Raw genomic sequence first — 14,228 nt, forward strand, 5'->3', positions numbered from 1 at the left:
ATTCGTGTCAGTGACAAAGTCGGGTTTTAAAGGCGTGAATGCGACGCAACTTGTAGAGAAAACGAGATCCTGGGCCCTAGGGGAGTAACATTTTAACGAGTCTTTTCTCGCCAGCTAATAGCTTTAGTTCAAAAAGAGAGCTGTAAACTTGGTGTGACTAATAGTATTGGTCTAGTGGGTTAATACATTTGTGAAATACGATAAATGAGGTAAAAGAGCAGAGCCGTGGTGCTGTAAAGTCAATCCCGCTAGAGCAAAATGGTCCCCAGTCTCCCACTATTTCACAACTGCGGAATGAACAAGCAACAAGCGATAAAGGCACTGACCGGTGCTTTTATATATGCGGCTCTATTGTAATCGAAACTGCGCTCATAGTACACTAAATATGTACACTAACAGTGTACTATGCTGTGCTCAGGAAATTAGCAGTAGACGATTGTAAATTATGTTTTCAAGCAGTATCAAAATACAGTTGAGAATACAGAACGTTTAGTTTGTTGTTTGTTTAGGGAATTTTTTTGTGCTCCCGTGCTCTATTAGTCCAAAGGTCGAATTATTTTGTTGTTTTTTTAAAGGTTTTCCACTTTTTGAGGATAGAGACAACTACTGTGACAAGTTAAACCAGTAATATAGACAGTACATTAGTTTTAACAGCCACCCGTTGTATGGCACTTAGACTAGGTAGTTTTTACCCATAGTATGTTTTTTTAAATTGCAACTGTCATTTTGTTTTTAACTGCATTCGCTGTTTTAATTAAGCTGACTTTCGGTACTGTATTTAAACAAATAATAAACGTTATATTATTAAGCACCACCAGGTCAATTTAAACATGGGTATAGATTATATTTCTGCAATTGTTGCTGCAAAGGAAGCATTCTCCAGTGGTAAAACCAAGGATGTTAAGTTTCGCAAGCAGCAGTTGCAAAAGTTGTTTAAATGTGTGAGAGATAATGAAGCCAGGTGGTGTGAAGCTTTGAAGAAAGATCTAAATAAATCTAAAACTGAAGCAGTTTCCGCTGAAATTATTCTGGTAAACAACGAAATTGTTACGGCGATTGATAACCTGGATCAATGGGTAAAAAGCGAGCCGCAAGCAAAGGGATTGCTCACAGCTACAGCTGATATTCATATCAGGAAGGAACCATTTGGAACATGTCTAATCATGTCTGCATGGAATTATCCCTTCTCCCTTATGTTGGCCCCAGTGATTGGTGCAATTGCTGCTGGAAACTGTGTTGTTATTAAACCGAGCGAATGCGCAGTCCACACAGCCAAGTTGTTTCAGGAGTTGTTGCCACAATACATTGATCCAACCTGCTACCCTGTGATTGTTCTTGATGCTAAAGATTCTGCTGACTTGGTTACCAATCATCGATTTGACTTTATATTTTTCACAGGAGGAACAGCCATCGGAAGAATTGTGATGAAGGCAGCCGCTGAGTACTTGACTCCAGTAGTGCTGGAACTTGGAGGTAAAAATCCATGCTTTGTTGATGATTCTTTTGATATTCGTAGTGCTGCGCGGAGAGTATGCTGGGGTCGATTTCTTAATGCTGGTCAGATTTGTCTTGCGCCAGAGTACGTTATGTGCACAGAAAGTGTCCGGGATAAATTTGTGGATGAAATGAAGCTTGCTTTAAAAGAGTTTTACGGTTCAGATCCAAAGCATTCACCAGACTATGGGAGAATAATCAATGAACGACAAACACTGCGGTTGAAGAAAGTGATTGAATCTGGAGCTGGGAAGATAGCTGTGGGCGGTGAGGTTGATGTAAAGGAACGTTATGTTGCACCAACTGTGGTCACTGATATTCCAGCGGATTCTGCTTACATGCAGCAAGAAATGTTTGGCCCCATTCTGCTTGTTGTCACTGTCAAAGATATGGATGAAGCTATTGCTGTTGTAAACAGCAGAGAAAAGCCATTAGCTATGTACATATTTGCAAGTAATAAAAAGCTTGTAAATAAGATCCTATCCAACACCTCTAGTGGAGGAGTTACTGTTAATGATGTTGTGATGCATTACGTTCCTCATTCGCTTCCATTTGGTGGTGTAGGGGAAAGTGGAATGGGAGCCTACCATGGGAAACACACCTTTGACACCTTTTCTCACAGACGAAGCTGTTTAGTTGATGGGAATCCAGAGTTTATAAATTCTTTACGTTACCCTCCTCACTCTGAGAAAAAGCTTTCCATTATTCGTTTGGCCATGATGAAAAACATGAAAGCAACAGGTGTACAAGCAGTTTTTCAGTCTGTACTTAAGTTGGCTGTTATAGGCGCAGTCATTGCATGTGTTGTAAATTTGCTTATTTGAGAATAATTGGTGCTATTTTATTCTTTTACGCTCCAAATGTGACCAAAGGTCGATAATTCTCGGTTTTTGCTTCTTGGTGCAGTGATCACAGAATTTAATTCTAATGGCCCATATTCATATGGTAGCGATACTTTAGTGTTTTTTGTTTAATACAGCTTTTTTAATTATAATGGATAAGGTCTTGTTGGTTAATTAATGATTTTGTGTGTAGAACAGTAACCATAGTTTGGTTACAATTCCAATATTTCTGCCCAGATGTTATGTTATTATATTATGCTGCAACTGGTGAATTATAGAATGTAATTCTAAGGGCCCAGGTTCTCTTTATTCTTTTGGCAATTAATCTTCAACCTTAATTAGGTCTATATAATTAAAAGTGTAGTTCAGTATGGATCTTTCAGTCATAGTTTCATTTCTGAAAAAGTTTTCCACTGTTATACTTTAAACCATTCATTCAATGCTCAGCATTGTTTTACTGCATATTCGATTCTTCTGTAATTCTTTATTGTGTTATTGTTTAATTTTGTGATATAGAATTTGTTCTTTAGGTGTTGATTGTACATTCTTAGCTATTTAATTAGTAATTAATATTCCTTTAAATGTATTATATGTTTTATCATTATAATGTTGTATTAATTATTTCCTAACCAGCTTTAGTCATGTTATAAACGCATAGAGTTTGCAGTTTAATAATTAACCTGCTGTTTATTTTGAACTTCAGAAAAAAAGAAAAGCAACCACACTTTTGTAATTAAAGGTAACAGTATATATTTGCATTTTAAAACTGGATGTATATATGAATATATAAATATATATACATTATAAACATTTTTTTAATTTTTTTCACCCTGGTACGAAATAATGTAACAATATTATACTATTCTACTGTTGCATTTTTTTAGTTGCAAAGAACCAATGGCTGTGTGCATTGCTGTGATAGCCAAGGAAAATTATCCACTTTATATCCGGTGTTCAGCTAATGTTGAAGATGAACTAAAGTTTCATTTCACGGTTCATACATCACTGGATGTTGTGGAGGAGAAGATATCAAGTACAGGGAAGACATCCACTGCAGGGGCTCCGGATATGAGGGAGTTTTATCTGGGTCAGTTATATCCATCTGAAGATTACCGAATATACGGCTATGTGACAAACACAAAGGTGGGCGTGTTATTTGTCATTGGTGTGGTGTTTATAGTTAAGAAAATCTTTGTTGGGTTTGTTAAAATACAGTTACTTCACTCGAGGAAGTTAAACATAGGGAGCCTCATTGATTAATGTGATGAATACAATAGGGGGCTCTGAAAATTAATAGAATGGGATATTTTATTGTTAGTGGTACTGTTTGTGGTGTTCAGTGGTACTGTTTGTGGTGTTCATGCACTGCCCCACCTTTTAAAGGCATGTTTTAAACAACCATGGAATAATTTTAAATGTGTTAATTGTTTGTTAAAAATAAGGACATAAGGTTATTAACTTATCAGTAAACGCTTTGTAAAGATTTTTTGGATTTTAAAATATGATAAAATTGCGATAAATGTAAAGCGAATGTCATTCAATCTATGTAACTGTTTTAATAAGGTCAAGTTTGTAATGGTTGTTGAAGCATCCAACACACAAATTCGTGACAACGACGTACGTAGCATGTTTCGACGGTTACACAACGCTTATACATCCGTTGTCTGCAACCCATTTTATATTCTTGGCTCAAATATCTCTTCAAAGGCGTTTGAAAAAGTTGTTGCTGGTATGATTGTGGACGAACAAAAAAAGGAACTTTTTACGTAGCACAGGGGGTGGCTGTATTGTACAGAGACACCATATCTGGTGAATAAGATACCAACGCTTTTGGTATTTTAAATCAGACTGGCCTATGTTGTGTTGCTTATCAATTCTTGTGCACTTCTAGATATTTAAACAGATGGCATTAAAAGCTGTTCAACAGATTTACGTCAATAGTTTTAGAGTTTTAAAGTCCGTAATCTTTAATAAAAAAAAAAACTTTATACAACAAATTATTAATTCTTCCGAGGTTACCATTAATGGTTAACTTATTACTCATCACCAATTTGATTAGTTACATTCAACAAATTGAATTCGTGTTCTCTGTTTACATTATTACTTAAACTGAAAAGCTGGTAAACCTAGATTATACGCATTAATACTGCAATAATACACAATGAATGTTGAAACAGTATAGAGTTGTTGTGCAATAAATTACAACCTATTCTATACTAGTGGACGTTTGGCGTTTATAAATAGATTTCTATCAGTATAGCGAAGAGGATAGCCAGGTGAAAAACCAGCAGCATGAATATGTAGACACGCAAGCACATTTGGTCCACAAGGCGAGCTACCGACTTCCATTTCTCGTTCATGGCGGCTTCTAGTCTGTTTTCTTTCATATCCAAGTTCCTATACCGCATGTAATTCGAGAGCTGTAGAACGTTGTCGCATACGTTGCCCATTTTGTTCACCATATCGTTCATTAACTTATGTAGTATGTTGGTGGTAGTGGACATCGGGCCTGTAAATATTATTCCAATTAGTTTAGCTTACTACGTCTCTATTTTTTTATTGTAACTTATTCACCCAGACGTCGCAACGGGGTAACGACAGTCATTACAACATAGAGATGTTTCATACACCTCGTGTCCACTAACGAGTTATACGTAACTGTGTCTTGTGTTGGTAGTTATTTTTTCCCAAGCGCACACATACGCCTTGAGTGCTACCAGCCTCGCACTCGTATCTTCTATGCTATAGAGGAAGAAGCACCTAACTAACACCGTGCCACAGCGCTGGTAATTTTTTTTTGTGCTTGTATGAATATTATCTTTTGTAACTGTGAACTGAGAGACGAAAAAAGTTGTCCTAACCTTTCGCAATATCTGCGAATTCCTGTTTCTTTGAAAACTTTTTCCACGGATTGTTTCCTTGGCCAACCGACATGTAATCTTGTTCTTCATTAATTGCTCCCTTTTTATTTCTCCCCAACTCTGGATCAGGCAGATTTTGGAAGGGGGAAACTGACTTTGTCAATCGTTTATTCAAGACGTTCGCTTTCCACTTTTTTAAAAGATGTTTAACGAACTCCATAGCTGTTTTCTGCAACAGAATTTATAAACTAAGGTGGGGTAAGATGGGACACATTTTCATTCTATTTTCCTGTTCCATTTTATAGTATATGCTCGCCCACAATGGTATTGCCATCAAACGCCAAACTGAAACTCTTGTCCAGAAACAGACAACTTCACCCGCGCTGGTTATAATACATGCAAAGTGTAAAGTGCAATGTGGACGTCAAGTGTATTAACTTACATTTAATCTGGGAACTTCAACGTCATCCTCAGTCAACGTATAGTTCTTCAACTCCATGTATTGTCCAGCACAAAACAAACAGAACTTTACCCAATACGGAATTTTTTGGAAATTCACTTTGTACACTCCCTGAAAACAAAGATGATTATAAATGTGAATAAGATATTCTGGCGTTTGTTTTTGTGTTCCTATAAAAAGGCTGACGCGTCGTCTACCATACGGACAGACATCATCAGCGTTTGCCGTTAAGTGAATTGTCCAAGACACAAAGCCTCACGATGATAGTAGTGTAAAGCATCGAACCCGTTTCGACTGCGCTGCAAAGAGGCGGCTTTGTCACCGCGCCCGAAAAATAGAATTGTCTATCACAAACTTAGTTTTAAATATGCAAAAACTAACTTTCGTTTGAGTCTCTTCCATCACCGCATCACATGGCATATGGTGAATATGTAGCACCAGCACCGTCATTATTATATTTATACCAAGCAACGCCATGCATAGGACGAAGTACACACCCAGGTAGGGGCCGGTAGATGCTGGGAACATGTCTCCGACAGTCAGCAGAAATACCTGCGTATGTAAATAGTGGAATGAATGTTGGTTTACGCAACGCTGAGCTTTATATGCTGGGCCTTTGGACAACCCATTAGAGACCACTGCTGAGTTAGAGCAATTGAGATATAAGTGTCTTGTTCAAAGAATCACACGTCCGCAGTGCTGGTAGCAGCGTGGAGTCTCTAACCCTTAACCCCTGAGCTTTAACGACTTTGCCACGCAAAAAGGGCTAAAACATTGCCGTTGAATTATATCTTACCATAAATGTCAACATAATCGTAATCTGAAGTCCGATTCTTTCACCACTGTCTGGTGGAAGGTAGAAACCAAGTAATGATATGGTTGTTAGGAGTATTGCAGGGAACAGCATACTCTATTAAACAAGCCATTAATGATTAATGTTACTTAACATTTGGTCGCTGTCTTAATGAAGCGGTTCACAAATACCTGCATGTAAAGACCCGAATTTCTTGTGAAGTAAAATGAGAATGAAATATCTGACCTGTGAAAGATTGAACGCCTTTATTTTATCCTTGGTCACTGGCTTTAAAGAAAATCAATTTATAATGTAAAACAAAACTCAACAAAAGTTACATGAAAACTTTATTTTAAACTGTTAGCTGCGCCAAATCGTTTCCAAAAGACTGACCAGTGAAGAGATGTCATCCTGTCAGGCGCAACGTCACGTACAGAGGTCAAAGGATCTATATCTAAGTATCTAACATCATCATCATGGTCGTCGCCATGGTCATCGTGCTCAGCATCGGTTTCGCTCACGACGTCCACATACGACTGTGACTGCATTGTATAGTAGGTTAGGGTAAGATGGTAAATATATTTTATCCACCGAAAACAAAGAATATTTTAGAATTATATAACCACATCCTCACAGCTGAAAGTGTTAAAATCTTGTGAAAACCCCATATAAAAGCGCTTTTTAGTAACAAAATAAGCATAAAAGTCTGCGACTGGAACTTAATGGTTTTGACCTGGATATGTATTAGCCAACTCAACCTACCTGCTTATTTACTGTAATGTCCTCTAAAGTCCACTCTCCAGAACTGACAAAGTAGGTCGGGATATCTGCTTTAATTTGCTTTGACGATCGTCTGGTCATTAGGTCAACCTTTGAAGTTGGAAACGTCCATGATGTGAACTTCATTGTGCATACCTGTATCATAATCGAGTGTGAAAGAGAATTTCTGGCGTATTTTGTTTAATCTTGAAGGAATGACGGGTAAACCGCCAGTTAAACGATCACAAAAAACGTCAACAAAAGCATAATTTTAATTGATCACTAAATGCATCAACATACACGCTGTTGAACTAATGTTCCTTCCCACATTTTAATCCACAGCGCGCTTTAGCGACTTCCGGTTTGTCGTTTTCGTTAAGATAAATAAACCAATATGTTATATATGTTGCACCTGTCGATCAAATGGAAAGAACGCGATGTTTATGCTACATGTTGTTTCGTATGCTGTTGGCTGTAGGAATCCAACTGTTCCATCGGATCGAACGAAAACATAAGGAACCCTGGGTGCGTAAGTAGCTGATCCAATCTCCTCGTATACAACAATATCAGGAAACCAAACCGTTGTTGCTGGTAGCCACACTAAACCACATATATGAGTGATTAAATATATAACTTAATTATCCTGCGTATATAGCTGGGCAAGGACAGTGGTTATAACAAGGGTGTTGTTTCATAAGGTGCCCGATTACGAGCTATATACCACATATATGGGTTTGTAGTTGATTATTTTTTTAACTTGTAAACTTTATCACTGTGCCTGTTTGTTGTGTTATCTTTTGCGACATAACATAATCTTTCACCTACACGATGTAAGATTGCCGTATTCCAAAGGATCCCATCGTAAATAATCGTCTTTCCAGTAAATTCTCAATCTGAGTAAACTTTTCAAAATCTGGTCTTTTTCGTTGAGATTTAGCACCTGGTAAAGAAGGAGGTATATGCTTACAGTCTATTTTCACATTCGCTTAGTAAGCAAAAATCGGATTAGGAAAAGGGTTTCCGGTTTCGGCATTGTCAAAACGGGATGATCTAACTTTTTCTCATAAAACCTTGAATAAATAAATGAATGAGTTTTGTCCACTCGATCATGCACGATAACGAAGATCTGGGGAATATATAGTAGGATGGTGGAAGATTGGGCACCTTTAGAACATAATATCCAAATATCCTGATCGTGTTTTAAACAAATAACAACGCTATATTGAAGTCGTGAAGATACGGTTATCCCATCTTCCCCCAAGCCACTATATACAAAAGCGAGAAAACCGGAAATAGCCAAATTCGGCAGTCGTTATAACACGTTACGAATATTTACCCGGCGCCGTGGTATAGTGGTTAGCGCGCCTGCCTGTAACCCAGAGGTAATGGGTTCAAGGCTCGACGCTGTTACCATTGTGGGTGTATATGTCCTTGGGCAAGACACTTAACGGCAATTGCCCCAATCCAGTGTTCACTAATGGGTTGTCTAAATTATCAGACATACATAAAAAAAGAAAAAAATCCCCCCCAAAAAATGAGTACCCACAAAGTAACATAGCCTACATAGTAACTCGTAAGCTGGCACGAGGTGTTAAACCCGTGTTATAACGACTGTCGTTTTCCGGTCACGCGAGGATAAAGTAAGTTACATTCATTCATTCAATATAACAGAAGCACAAGACATGTTCCGAAACAAACCTAAACTCTGCTTTTCGATGGACATGTTTCTTAATTGGTCGTCAGGTTAAACAAGTTTCCTATATATACTGACCTGTACGTATGAAAGATCAATTTGAATGAGAACTTGCTCTGTGGCGTTGTTCACTGGGCGTATATTCCTGTCGTAGCCTGTAGGTAGAAGACCGAACTTTTATTGCAAAGCATTCTTCAAAACTCACCAGTTAGTAACGCAACTATATATAGTAGAGTGGGTTAAGATGGGATATCTTTAGCACACAATATCCAAATATCCTGACCGTGTTAAGCAATTAACAGCAGTTTATGGAACTCGTGAGGATACGGTTTTATAATTCTTTGAACGTTTTCGTACTACCTAATGAGACGAGGAATAGATTGAAAAGGTGTCCCTCCCTCCCCGATCCTACTATAACTGTAGCGTAACATGGATACCATAAGCATTCACCGTCCCACTCTTCCCTAATCGTATTTTACCAATTAAAACAACGCTTGTTTAGAATCTTGCGGTTCCGGTTATATATTTCTGTTAACATTCTTTGTTTACTACTAAACGTGACAATAGAAGACAATTAAAACATAAACCGTTTTACCCCAACCTATTATATAGGGCCTACCAATGTTATTTCAAAAAAGGAATCCCTAAAGTGTTCATACTCTTTAATATATACAATACTAAGCCAAATAGTTCCACTCACGCTTTACAACGAACAAATCGTATTTAAGTTTCTTCTCCAAGTTGGCTCCAAAATCCGGCTTCCAACCTTGCAATACGCCATAGTCTTCCCCAACGTTATCTTGACTCTCATCGGTGTATCTTTCCGCTGAAGCTCCAACCTTGAATTGGTGCAATGTTTAGTTATATAAAGTTGGGGCAAGATATAGTCCATAATTTTATTCTTTTCCATTTTGTAGCAAACAACGATAATGGAAATATATAGAAATCTATATACCCGTCCTTTGTTGACTGTTAAAAACAATGACGAGTTACGGGATATTATACGCTAACGATGTCCCTCTTATACTTCACATTACTGTACATATTGCGCATATAGTAGCCTACTACCCCCCCCCCCAACACGCAAAACTGTTTTTTTTTTCAGTTAAAGAATAATTCTCATTCCTTATTTTTTTCCTAAACACCGGATGGATGTAAAATAAGTCGAGTACAATAGATATACCTGACTTATTCCTGCAAGTCCAACTTTAGTTGCCGCCTTTCCACCCTTCCCCGCCAATGTGCTTCTACAGAAAAGTGCAACCAAAAACGTCTTTAAAATGAAACTGAACATATTCGCTGAGAATCGTACACTAAAATATAATAGTTCTCACACATCAGCGCACTAAAGGCATTTGCTTGAAGCTTTTGTGCAGAATCGTGTTTTAAACGTCCTGCACTAAATATTCATGACCGTCGTGCATGTTTTACTATTTTATTGAACATAATTGTTCATTTAGCGCGTTGATCGTGGGAAAATAAACACATAAAGGAATATACGATTCCCACACAATGAACATGTCAATTACACTTTTGTAAACTTATTGTCTGTTATAAACATGTTAAGGTTTAATTGTCCATGGTTTTATTCTATTTTTTTATCGCCAATTTAGTGGTTAACAAAACCAAGATTGTGAAATATCATGTGCAAACGGTATACGTCTTATAGTAATTGGTTTCTTTATTCTTGTGTGTAAAATGTCAAACGAGTAACGGCGGTGAATCTTGTTTAAAAAAGATCGATGGCCATCCAATCGTTTTCGACCCATTGAAAATTGGGAGGTCCACCGGCCGTATAGAAACTTAATCAGTAAAATACTGCGGTCGATGAACTACGTGGGGTCGTCGCGAGGGATAGCGCATGTTAAACTCACCATAGGTGATGAAATAAGCATGAGGAATGGGAATTGAAGGTACTTCATCAGACGTCGGGTTTAGAAACGTTTATTTGGTGCTGGTTAGAATATGGAAATAGCAGCGAGTGACACAGGTCTGTCATATACAGTGTGACATAGTGACATAATTCTGTATTCGTTTTGTGACCGTTTGAGGCAGAGAGAATGACCGGTCCCGGTACAAAATTCATATTTATGTAAGATTCGGCTTTGCGTTTCTATGTTTTGTCATAATATTTAGATTAGTTTTGTAAAGTTCATACGCAGCAAGAAAAGCGTGTTCGGGTGTTTGGAAACCAATGTGGGAAACCTGAAAGGGCATCTGAATTAATTTAGTCCTCGATCATATTGTGTTCATTAGGATGAATGGACAAATATAAATAGACAGTTCATTAACCGTTTTATAATTCAGGGCTTGCCAGAAATTTAATAACGTTAAATAGAACCATTGTATATATTTTAATCGTCTTTATATATTTAATCGTCTATTAGTTGATCAATATTATTAATTTCTTCACTAGTTCGATGAAACTAAACAAGGTTTTAATCTGCACCCTCTTAAAGTATATGATATATTAAGTATTGATTACTTTCAGTTTTGTTAACATCATATTCTCTGTTGATAATCTCTATAAGGTCGATCGTGTATATAGCTTCAAATCGTTTGCGGCCCATCGGGTTTATAAGGAAACAAGCATGTTAGTGGACCTACATTTAATGTAGAGGTCCCTCGGGGCCAGTCAGGAATGTAATTCTGTTCTAATTGTATATTCAATTTTGTTTAGAGATTAATATGGCCTTTTTAGGTGAACTATATATCTAACAGAATAGAGTTCATTGGCTTAATTTTGTCTATTACGTACTTTATAGCACTTGCTCCTAATCAAATTATAATGTGTTTTTATATAGTAGGCCGGGGGAAGACGGGACCTTTAGCACGTAATATTCGAATATCCTGATCGTGTTTTAAGCAACTTACAACGGTTCATGTAAGTCGTGAGAATGCGGTTTTATATTTCTTTAAATGTTGTTTGTTTACTACTAAATGGGACAAGAAAAGAATGAAAAGATGTCCCATCTTCCCCCACCCTACTATAAGTAAAGTATGTTTAGTTGTCTATAACGTATTTAGGTTTAAACTGTTTTAATTATTCGTGTTATAAATTTTCTGTACAGTGTAATACGCATCCGTATATAAACTCTTACTTAGGATTTAGTTTCGTTCATAAACTGTTAAGTGTTTTCGGCTGGATTGATCATTTGGCGTTGAAAGGTGGTGTCACGAATAATTAGGCCACCAGCAGATGCAGTTGGCATTTGCTTCGTATTAGATTGATCAGGCGCAGCATTCATATTCCCGGTTGATATTAACATGAATCGCAGTTAGAGCCTGCATGTAATATGTCATCCGTGATATTAGTTTTTATGTCCCCCGGGGAAATGAATATAGTCTATATATGTGGCCTGCGCTAATGGGCCGAAGAGATAAAACCAGATGAATATTTTAAGAGTAAATTACGTCACATAATGGAAATTGCTATTTGCGGTAACCAAAACAATCTTTAACGCATCGTTTCTTATTAATTTTTAAAATAGATCGTTGACGCTGCCATGGTGCAGTGGTTGGTTTCTTTCCCGACAAATGTTTTTATTTACCCATTAATCTATGCGGAAGGGGACTTAAGATTTAGTTACATTGCCTCCAATATGTATATCTATTCAACCCTTATATTATGTACGCTGCAAATTACACGAACGCGCGTATTGCAGAGTAGGGTGGGGGGAGACGGGACACCTTTAGCACATTATATCAAAATATCCTGATCGTGTTTTGAACAGGTAACAACGGTATATGGAAGTCGTGTAGATACGGTTTTATAATTCCTTGAATATTCTTTCTTTACCCCCAAATGGGACAATAAAATAAAATAAAAGGGTGTCCCATCTTCCCAACTCTACTATATAGATGGTTGATGTTGAAATTTTAGCAGCCATAATGCTAATAAAGATTGAGTGGAATTCAATGTATGTTACCCCTTCGAGATGACCTGTCAATTAGACCAATTTACCAAACTAATTAATCCTTATTTTTTTGCTATGTAGGTTACCAAACAATATACGACCAATTAAAAACTGGTTACCGGTAATATGGGTTCGGTTTGGTATATGCAGTTTTCATTAGGTATTTATTCGTCGGCATTTGTAGGTATATATTTTTTATTACTGCACCAATATAAAACTTCCTCTTTTAGGCATTGTGAAGAGTTGGGTTAATTGCAAGATTACTTGTGCTTCATGTATATTTAATTAGGTACAAAAAGGAAAGTAGACTAAGTAGGACTAATCTGAATGACTGCCCTTCGCAGTTAACTTTATAGCGCAGCTCATTTAGGAAATTGTAACTCGCTAGAATGGGTTGGTTTATCCAAACTATATTTTTACTGCATTTAATAAAAGAGTTTGCCGCTCAAAGTTCTTCGTTGTGTGATCTCGAAACCCTGACGAGGTCCCGCTTCAGAAAAACACTAACGCCGGACAACGTTATCTGCATTATCTCTAACAGCCTAATGGAAACCGATTATGAAGCGACAAGGGAATCCATACCTATAAATTTAACCTCGGCCTGGAATGATATTTCGCCGCAAGAGAGCTGTAAGGATTATGCGAGAGATTTATCGAAACCAGGAAGCGAGCTGTCGTAATGCACTATACGTCGTTGTAAAAGCTTCTCGAGTTGAAAATAGAGCGAATGTTTCCTTTTACGATCACGGTAAATGTGAATCTACTTGTTACCTGGAAGGGGGAACTGTATCTTCTGAGAATTTAGGGGCCGCCATCTTGGATCACACCGATGAACACTTTCTTAAGATTTTAACCTGGACGTTTACTATCATAGGAGCGTTCGGTAACGTGGCTGTAATGCTTCACTGTGGACCGCAACTGGTCACCAGATTTCGTAATTTGACTCAAACCGAAAAAGTTCACCATTGGTTGGTTTTAAACCTCGCAGTTTCCGACTTTTTAATGTCAGTTTATCTATTTCTGCATTCGGTCAAGCACATTCATTCCGACAGCGAAGACAGCGAAACATTCGATGAAGAACATCATGCGTGGTTACAAGATCCGACCTGTCGCATTTTAGGATTCATCTCCTTTCTATCATGTCAGGTTTCACTTACTATGTTGGTAGTAATAACCACATTTCGTTTGTATTGTGTCGTGAGACCATATCAAGCTCGTACCGGCCAGTTTAAACCTGCAGTTATCGCTGCTTTGGTGACTTGGATAACTTGGTCATTCGTAGCGATTCTACCACTTTTACCCTTTGAACCTTTTCATTCAGTTTACCAAAGCTTTGTCCATGTATCAAAACCAAACTGGTTGAACCAAACCGATCTCCACTTTGACGATTTGTTGGCGGTTGTTCAAAA

The 14,228-nt window shown here is 37.6% G+C and overlaps 2 protein-coding genes and 1 pseudogene across 3 annotated transcripts; 2 read left to right on the forward strand and 1 right to left on the reverse strand.

Moving 5' to 3' along the window:
* Nucleotides 1-159: 159 nt before the first annotated feature.
* Nucleotides 160-2,969, forward strand: LOC149737573 (aldehyde dehydrogenase, dimeric NADP-preferring pseudogene; annotated as a pseudogene). The gene has a single exon (XR_016384686.1). The product of XR_016384686.1 is annotated as an aldehyde dehydrogenase, dimeric NADP-preferring pseudogene (transcript).
* Nucleotides 2,927-4,550, forward strand: LOC149737574 (trafficking protein particle complex subunit 2-like protein). The gene is made up of 3 exons (XM_089875362.1): nt 2,927-3,075; nt 3,221-3,479; nt 3,900-4,550. The coding sequence occupies exons 2-3, from the start codon at nt 3,234-3,236 to the stop codon at nt 4,104-4,106; spliced, it is 453 nt and encodes a 150-aa protein (XP_089731488.1). The 5' UTR covers nt 2,927-3,075; nt 3,221-3,233; the 3' UTR covers nt 4,107-4,550.
* Nucleotides 3,800-10,287, reverse strand: LOC149737575 (neuronal acetylcholine receptor subunit alpha-6-like). Its single transcript, XM_089875353.1, has 13 exons — nt 10,086-10,287; nt 9,603-9,741; nt 8,981-9,057; nt 8,035-8,149; nt 7,622-7,809; nt 7,213-7,365; nt 6,844-6,992; nt 6,642-6,696; nt 6,454-6,567; nt 6,039-6,209; nt 5,640-5,768; nt 5,198-5,426; nt 3,800-4,845 (listed from the first exon to the last, which is right to left on the reverse strand). The coding sequence occupies exons 1-13, from the start codon at nt 10,194-10,196 to the stop codon at nt 4,571-4,573; spliced, it is 1,905 nt and encodes a 634-aa protein (XP_089731479.1). The 5' UTR covers nt 10,197-10,287; the 3' UTR covers nt 3,800-4,570.
* Nucleotides 10,288-14,228: the final 3,941 nt, after the last annotated feature.

This window comes from Ciona robusta, chromosome 3 (assembly GCF_009617815.1).
Source record: "Ciona robusta chromosome 3, ASM961781v2".
Lineage (NCBI taxonomy): Eukaryota > Metazoa > Chordata > Ascidiacea > Phlebobranchia > Cionidae > Ciona > Ciona robusta.